General features: G+C 40.2%; 1 protein-coding gene across 1 annotated transcript; it reads right to left on the bottom strand.

Annotated features, from left to right (window-relative positions):
- Window positions 1-4,576: 4,576 nt before the first annotated feature.
- On the bottom strand, window positions 4,577-5,515 carry LOC136151107 (putative olfactory receptor 2B8). The gene has a single exon (XM_065912040.1). The coding sequence runs from the start codon at window positions 5,513-5,515 to the stop codon at window positions 4,577-4,579; it is 939 nt and encodes a 312-aa protein (XP_065768112.1).
- Window positions 5,516-9,435: the final 3,920 nt, after the last annotated feature.

The following is a 9,435-nucleotide window of genomic DNA, read 5'->3' as shown; positions in this document are numbered from 1 at the left end:
CTGCAGCCATTTCACAGATATTAAGAATTCACAAGGAGGGAATGCCCTAGTGTTCCAGGGTATAGGCTCCCTGCTTCTTCTGCAGGGGGCATGGGTTCAATCCCTGTTCTGGGAACTAAAGAGGGAAAGCTTGGAAAGGTAGAAATCATTTGAAAATTTACAAAACAGAACTGAACTTTGGGTATGTGTTATCTTTTAGGTGATCTTTTTTTTTTTTATCCTGGGATCTAGATACCTTTATTATCTGTAATTTATTCTGAAATAATATACACATCCACATGATGCTCAAGCATTTCCTTAAAACAAATAAATCTGTTTTGTGGCAGTCCTTAGGAGCAGACAAGCAGCTGCTCACTCAGGAAAACAGGCTTTGTGACTTCATGTGAACTTGAGGGTTTCTGCAGCAAAGAAAGTATCATTGAGGGATTTTTGAAGTGACTATTTGGGCATAACGATCAAGACCTGATTGAGTAATAAGGAGAGGGGGAAATTTCTCACCATTCAGAGTACACAGCACTCCAAATTGCTTTTAATCAGGTGTATGTTCATCATTACTGTGGGGTCAAAATACTTGGTTTCACAAGTGTTTAATTCAAGGGCGAAGAGTGTGGTGCTGTTAGGAATATAGATAGAATCTTGACCCTGTATGTAATTTACCCACACTGCCATTTCCAGCTTGCAAGACCACTTCTCAGGCAAATTGGCCAAGAGGGTTCTAGACCCAGGAGGATGGTTAGCTGCTAGGACAGGGAACTGTGTGATAGTTGTCAAGCTTTTGTCTCCACTAAGAGACACAAATGTACTTACTTGCCTAGTGGAACATGCTGGGGAAATCTACCAAAAATCATAAATATTTCTTTGATGATGGCACAGTCAAAGCTCTAACCTCCATAGAAAAATACACTGTTCATGACATTTAACTCACACACACAAAAAACCAGAATCTATACCTGAAAATAAATTTATGCTGTAAACAGCTTGAATGGGGATCTAAGACCTAGAATGGTAGATTAAATTTTTCTGGAATGTTTATTTTGTTACTCATAATTCAGAACTCTATGACAGTTATTTCACAATTAGACAGCTACTACTAAAGCTTAGGCATGTTTTTTAAGTTAATAGACACAATATTTGTTTTTTCAATTTCCTTCTGATGAGTCTGAGGACATCTCCACCAAACACGGGATTTCCTGGGAATCAGGAGCCATTTTCAATATTTTTATACTTCACTAAATCTGAATTTCACAGGAAGTTTGGGAGAGGAAAGATTCTAAGGTTTTAACCAACTAATGCCTAATCAAAGAGTTTATAAAATGGCATGACAAGAATAATCTAAACATATTTTAACCTTCGAAACTTCTGCTGCATCACAGTAGCTAAAATATGTAGAATATGTAGTAGAACTCGGGTCATATGCTACTCAGATATAAAGACCTCAAAATTTCCTCATTTAAAAATCTCATTTTAGAAAGGAACTAAGTGGTTCACAAAATTAAAATAACCAACTTTGTGCCTCACATCAGTGTTTTTGTCCTGCTGTGTGCAAAAATGCATGTAAGAACTACGTGGTGTTCTTACAATGAAGGGCTACCACTGTCCCTGCCAGCAGCGCGTCATCCCCTTCCCTCAGTGAGTCCTCTGCGCCGCCTTCTCTGAGATGATCCTCCACAATATGGCGGCCGCACTGCTGAGGGTACAGTTGCACCTGATGCCTGAATGGCTTTACCGGGATTAATGCAGCAAGATTTTCTTTGAGATTCAACTTTATTTTCCCCACAAGTGCTCCACCTACAGCAGTGAAAAACGTCTGATCAAATCATCAACCCATGGAATTTTAGTAGAGCCGTGATCCAAATAAAACAATGAATGGTATCTTCTAGTAACTCCTAGAAAATATTATTAATAATATACCTTACAGTTTTATGTTATTTGGACTTCATGTAATATAGATGCATGTCTTTTTGCAATTAGATGTGTGCTGGGGTCCAGCCCTAGCAGGATCCAGGGGAACCCTCAGGATGAACGGCGTCGGCGAATGAGAGAGACAGTGATACGAAGCCCGGGACTGAGTCTGAAGTTTATTTGTGCACGGCCCCTTTATACCCTTAACAACGTCTTTTGGGGAAAGTGCACATTGCTTACACACAGGTCATCTCAAAACATTACAGCAGGGGAACATAGGCAAAACACTCTCTGACATAAATCACAGCAAGATCTTCTATGACCCACCTCCCAGAATATTGGAAATAAAAGCAAAAATAAACAAATGGGGGCTAATGAAACTTAAAAGTTTTTGCACAACAAAGGAAACTATAAGTAAGGTGAAAAGACAGCCCTCAGATTGGGAGAAAATAATAGCAAATGAAGAAACAGACAAAGGATTAATCTCAAAAATATACAAGCAACTCCTGAAGCTCAATTCCAGAAAAATAAATGACCCAATCAAAAAATGGGCCAAAGAACTAAACAGACATTTCTCCAAAGAAGACATACAGATGGCTAACAAACACATGAAAAGATGCTCCACATCACGCATTATCAGAGAAATGCAAATCAAAACCACAATGAGGTACCATTACACGCCAGTCAGGATGGCTGCTATCCAAAAGTCTACAAGCAATAAATGCTGGAGAGGGTGTGGAGAAAAGGGAACCCTCTTACACTGTTGGTGGGAATGCAAACTAGTACAGCCACTATGGAAAACAGTGTGGAGATTTCTTAAAAAACTGGAAATAGAACTACCATATGACCCAGCAATACCACTTCTGGGCATACACACTGAGGAATCCAGATCTGAAAGAGACACGTGCACCCCAATGTTCATTGCAGCACTGTTTATAATAGCCAGGACATGGAAGCAGCCTAGATGCCCATCAGCAGATGAATGGATAAGGAAGCTGTGGTACATATACACCATGGAATATTACTCAGCCGTTAAAAAGAATTCATTTGAATCAGTTCTAATGAGATGGATGAAACTGGAGCCCATTATACAGAGTGAGGTGAGCCAGAAAGATAAAGAACATTACAGCATACTAACACATATATACGGAATTTAGAAAGATGGTAACAATGGCCCTATATGCAGGGCAGAAGAAGAGACGCAGAAGTACAGAACAGACTTTTGAACTCTGTGGGAGAAGGGGAGGGTGGGATGTTTCAAAAGAACAGCATGTATATTATCTGTGGTGAAACAGACCACCAGCCCAGGTGGGAGGCATGAGTCAAGTGCTCGGGCCTGTTGGGCTGGGAAGATCCAGAGGAATCGGGTGGAGAGGGAGGTGGGATGGGAGACCGGGATGGGGAATTCGTGTAACTCTATGGCTGATTCACATCAATGTATGACAAAACCCACTGAAAAATAAAAAAAAATAAAAATAAATTTTTTAAATTTAAAAAATTAAAAAAAAAAAAAACATTACAGCAACTTGACCTTCAACAGAAACAGGATGTCACCCACATACTTTTCGTTCACAAGAGTCTTTCTTATCATTTGGCCTTCAGGCCTGCTAACATTTTATCGCTTGCACCTGGTGTGACTTAAGCAACTTCAGTAACCAACCCTGTTTTTCTTATAATTAATCTATTTTCTTTCTAATAATCGTCATCTCTATGGGAACTAGATAGGATTACATTTTTACAGAACAGAAATGCGAAGGACTGCAAAAACAGCAGATATGGCACAAAACAGGCTCTTAGTCTAAAAGTTAACCACCAGCAAGAAGTCGCCAGCTAATCTCTATCTAAAGTATTTTCTATTAGGCACATTTGTGGCTGTCATATTTGTGGAGCTTTTCTCACCCCGTGAAGGGGCCTATGCTTAATAGTTTCTTTTGTTAGCGTACTGTGTTTAGGATGTTTAGAACAATCAAGAGCATTTTGTGCAATGAGAGCATACATATATCAAACAAGCCAGAATGCCAGCAAAAGGGTTTGAACTGAAGCATTTCTTTCATCCCTGACCCCTTCATAGGGTAGCAGCGTCCAGGAGATTTATTAATTAGGGTTTTAAGTTGGTCCTCATTCAGTGAAAGAGGAGCAGGAGAGCTCTCGGCAGGCAACACAAGAATCCGCAGCAGGGCAAACAAGAACAACAGCAGAAAAGGGGGGAGGATACAGGGTGGGGTAGAGGCCGAGGCCAACCTGGAGGGTCCCTTATTCTAGACGGCCTTGCCTGTCAGGTATTTTCCTCGTGACCTCATCATGGATGGGGTCCTGGACGGCCTTGCCTGCCCGGTATTTTCTTCATGACCTCATCACGGGCAGGACCTGCCATAAGGGCTCCCGGCAGATGTGGAACAATGTACCCAAATGGGAGTGCAAACAAAAATCCTTGGAGCTGTTAAACAGTCACTACAAAGCAGATGCTGTCAGATCACTGAATCAGCATCTCTGGAAGTTGAAATGAATATATGAATGAACTTAGAATTTGAACACTCACTTTTCAATGGGAATGAAGGAAACAAATTCCCTTCAGAGTTGCCAAAGGAAATTTTAGATGACTCATGGGGCATACATATATATCTAAATAGTTTTGCCTTTCAAAGTCCTTCCATTAAACTGTCCTCCTCACCCATCATCTGGAGTCAGAGTCCTTCCAAAGCACCTTCTTCATGGCTCCCTTCACATCCTTGTTCCTCAGCGTATATATGAGGGGGTTGGTCATGGGGATAATGACAGTGTAGAAGAGAGACATGAACTTGTCCTGATCCTGGGAGTTGCTGTTGCTGGGCTGAAAATACACAGAGATGGCTGTGCCAAAGAATAGGGAGACCACCGTGAGGTGGGATCCACACGTGCCAAACGCTTTTCTCTGCCCTGCAGTGGACTTGATTCTTAAGACTGCCCTGACAATCAGACCATAGGAGAACATTATTAATGCAACAGGTGTGAGAAGCATGATGACACTGGCAAAGAAGATCACATACACATTCATAGTGGTATCAACACAGGCAAGTTTGAGAAAAGGAGGGATCTCACAAAGGAAGTGGTCTAATTTATTTCTCCCACAAAGTGGTAAAAGGAAGATGAGAATTGTGTGCAACAAGGAATTGGTAAAACCAATGATCCATGAAGCAGAAGCCATCAGGGCACACAGACGGCGATGCATGATTACTGTGTAGTGAAGGGGCCTGCAAACAGCGGCATAGCGGTCAATTGCCATAACTCCTAGGAGAATACATTCTGTACATCCCAAACCCAGAGAAATGAACATTTGAACTACACAACCACCATAGGAGATGGATTTGTCTGCTCCACTGAGATTAACCAGGAACTGCGGAACGATGCTGGTGGTGTAGCACATGTCCAAAAAGCTCAGGTTAGAGAGAAAAAAATACATCGGGGTGTGAAGACGTGGGTCCAAGTAGGACAATGCAATGATGGTTGTGTTTCCCAGCAAAGTGAAGATGTAGCAGATCAAAAGAATTACCAAGAGGACCAGCTCAAGTTGAGGCCTGTCAGAGAAACCTAGTAGGATAAACCCAGTGAAAGAACTTCCATTTTTCTGTTCCATCCTCTGCTAGCACAGGGCTCCTGTCAAACCAAGCATTTAACAATTTATAAAAGGTATTTTCCAAAACAGAGCAGGGTTGAAGAGGAAAATCTATCATGTTCAAAGGCATGGCCACAGGATTTTAGGTACAACTATTTGAATAAATCTTGTACCCATTGAAATTGATATATCTTAACTCAATTAGTTCTATGCTATTCAAAAAAAGTTATATATTGATATTTAATACAATAAAATAATAAGTAAAATACCAAGATCAAATAATGAAACTTGGTTTGCATCAATCATAGATATAATATGTGTTTTAGATTGAGATTAACAGGATTGAAGTACAATCATTATATATATATATTTTAGAGAAATTCAAAGTAAGGAAAAATCAAGGCAGAATGATTAGAAAGAGTAAGAAAGTGTAGACAGGGGGAGAATGTTTATTTTAAATATGTACCTCATAATTCTACATAACTATGTGTACATATCTCACATGTAACAGAATAATACAAAAAAATCTCTAAAATGCATTCAGATATAGAATTTTATTGGTTAGAACATACCTTTACAAAGGATTATATTACATTTGAAGTATCACTGAGAGTGCTGCATGCAAACATTTTGGCAGAATTGTTGTCTCCCTACTTCTAATACATTATATTTGTGAATGCTATACCCCAATCTTTTGGTATAGTAGTAAAAAATAAACTGTTGAGAGTTTGAAACTATCACCTTCAATTATAGTGCTTAACACTTGCCCTTGAGAAAACTAAAATTACTATAACAATTTAACAAAACTCCAAAACTTTATTCACTGTGCATAGTCAGTTCATGGACTTCCCTGATGACTCACGAGTAAGTCCTGCCAATGCAGGAGATACAGGAAATGTGGGCTCAGTCCCTGCATTGGGAAGATACACTGGAGAAGAAAATGGCAACCCACTCTAGTACAGAGAAACTACTGGGCTACAATCCATAAAGTCGTAAAGACTCAGACATGACTTAGTGACCAAACAACAAAAATAGTCAGTTCACAGCAGAAGTTCAAAACCCAGTGATCATCACTTACCTCTTCTTTCTGTTTATTCCATTTTCAGGTATTACCACCAACTAAAATGCCTGGAATTCCTAAAGAAGATAGGATTATTTGCTATCAACATTTTAATCAAGATAAATATTTTTTAAAGATATCCAATTGTGTAATCTGTTCACGAAGTGTAATGCTTTACAACACTCCCTATGATAAACAATTAGATCAGTTCGGCTCAGTCACTCAGTCGTGTCCGACTCTGTGCGACCCCATGAATCGCAGTACGCCAGGCCTCCCTGTCCATCACCAACTCCAGGAGTTTTCACAAACTCGTGTGCATCGAGTCGGTGATGCCATCCCGCCATCTAATCCTCTGTCGTCCCCTTCTCCTCCTGACCCCAATCCCTCCCAGCATCAGGGTCTTTTCCAATGAGTCAACTCGTCACATGAGGTGGCCAAAGTATTGGAGTTTCAGCTTCAGCATCAGCCCTTCCAATGAACACCCAGGACTGATCTCCTTTAGGATGGACTGGCTGGATCTCCTTGCAGTCCAAGGGACTCTCAAGAGTCTTCTCCAACACCACAGTTGAAAAGCATCAATCTTTGGCACTCAGCCTTCTTCACAGTCCAACTCTCATATCCATATATGACCACTGGAAAAACCATAGCCTTGATTAGACAGAACTTTGTTGGCAAAATAATGTCTCTGCTTTTTAATATGCTGTCTAGGTTGGTCATAACTTTCCTTCCAAGGAGTAAGCGTCTTTTAATTTCATTGCTGCAATCACCATCTGCAGTGATTTTGGAGCCGCCCAAAATAAAGTCTGATACTGTTTCCACTGTTTCTCCATCTATTTGCCATGAAGTGATGGAACCAGATGCCATGATCTTAGTTTTCTGAATGTTGAGCTTTAAGCCAACTTTTTCACTCTACTATTTCACTTTCATCAAGAGGCTTTTTAGTTCCTCTTCACTTTCTGCCATAAGGGTGGTATTATCTGCATATCTGAGGTTATTGATATTTCTCCCAGCAATCTTGATTCCAGCTTGTGCTTCCTCCAGCCCAGAGTTCCTCATGATGTAGTCTGCATATCTGTTAAGTAAGCAGGGTGACAATATCCAGTCTTGAGGTACTCCTTTTCCTATTTGGAACCAGTCTGCTGTTCCATGTCCAGTACTAACTGTTGCTTCCTGACCTGCATATAGGTTTCTCAAGAGGCAGGTCAGGTGGTCTGGTATTCCCATCTCTTTCAGAATTTTCCACAATTTATTGTGATCCACACAATCAAAGGCTTTGGCAGTCAATAAAGCAGAAGTAGATGTTTTTCTGGAACTCTCTTGCTTTTCGATGATCCAATGGATGTTGGCAATTTGATCTCTGATTCCTCTGCCTTTTCTAAAACCAGCTTCAACATCTGGAAGTTCATGGTTCATGTATTGCTGAGGCCTGGCTTGGAGAATTTTGAGCATTAGTTTACTAGTGTGTGAGATGAGTGCAATTGTGTGAGAGTTATACAAACACAGATGCACTGTCAATGCAATGACAGGTCAAAGATAGAATATAAAACTAAAAGTATTAATAATAGGAGGGAAGATATAAAGAAAATACACTTTGGTATTATAAAAATCTAATAACATCCATTTACAATAGGTTAATTTTACATATGCACCTTTCTGGTAGCTATTTTGAATCATTACTTACATCAAAACCAAATGCAACACCAGCTCTAAGGTTAACTGATTACCATATTCATCTAACTATTTATTATTGCATAAACATGATCATTGGTATTCCCTGATGGCTCAGACGGTAAAGAGTCTACCTGCAATGCAGGAGACCTGAGTTTGATCCTTGGGTTGGTAAGGTCCCCTGGAGAAGGAAATGGCAACCCACTCCAGTATTCTTGCCTGGAAAATCCCATGGACAGAGGAGCCTGGTGGACTACAGTCCAAAGGGTGGAAAAGAGTTGGACACAACTGACTGACTTCACTTTCACTTTTTCATGATCATACATTAACTTAAGCAACATAAGAAAGTATATAATTCAGTTCTATTGTATTCAAATGGTTAGGCACATAGTACATTTTTAATTCTTCTAAGGCTTTCAAAATGTGAATCTGAATTGGGTGTAGACCCACTGCTGTGTGAAAGAAATTGATACAAAATTGTCATAAAATAAATGTTAATAAAAACTGAGTAAAGGAAAAAGTGTGAGTGTGTTACTCAGTCATGTCCAACTCTTTGTGACCCCGTGGACTGTAGCCCACCAGGTTCCTCTATCCTTGGGATTCTCCACCCAAGAACACTGGAGTAGGTTGCCATGTCCTCCTCCAGGGGATCTTCCCAGCCCAGGGATCGAATCCACATTTCTACTCACATTTCTTAAGTCTTCTGAATTGGCAGGCAGGTTCTTCACCACTATCGCCACCTGGGAAGTCCATTAAAAAAGGAAAAGTAAGAGCCAAATGTACAAGCTGGACTTACAAAAGGTAGAGGAACCAGAGATCAAATTGCCAATATTAGCTGGATCATAAAAAAGCAAGGAAACTCCCCCAAAATTCTACTTCTGCTTCACTGACTACACTAAAGCCTTTGACTGTTGGACCACAAAAATCTGTGGAAAATTCTTAAAGAGATGGGAATACCAGACCACCTAACCTGTCTTCTTAGAAACCTGTATGCAGGTTTCATACAAGAAGCAACAGTTAGAACCGGACATGGGATATGGACTGGTTCAAAATTGGGAAAGGAGTACATCATGCCTGTGTATTGTTATCTTGCTTATTTAACTTATATATAGAGCACGTCACGTGAAATGCCAGGCTGAATGGCTCACAAGCTGGAATCAAGACTGACTGGAGAAATATTGACAGTCTCAGATATGCAGATGATACCGCCCTG

This window comes from Muntiacus reevesi, chromosome 20 (assembly GCF_963930625.1).
Source record: "Muntiacus reevesi chromosome 20, mMunRee1.1, whole genome shotgun sequence".
In the NCBI taxonomy this organism is placed as follows: Eukaryota; Metazoa; Chordata; class Mammalia; order Artiodactyla; family Cervidae; genus Muntiacus; species Muntiacus reevesi.
This window is presented reverse-complemented; position numbering and strand designations above follow the sequence as displayed.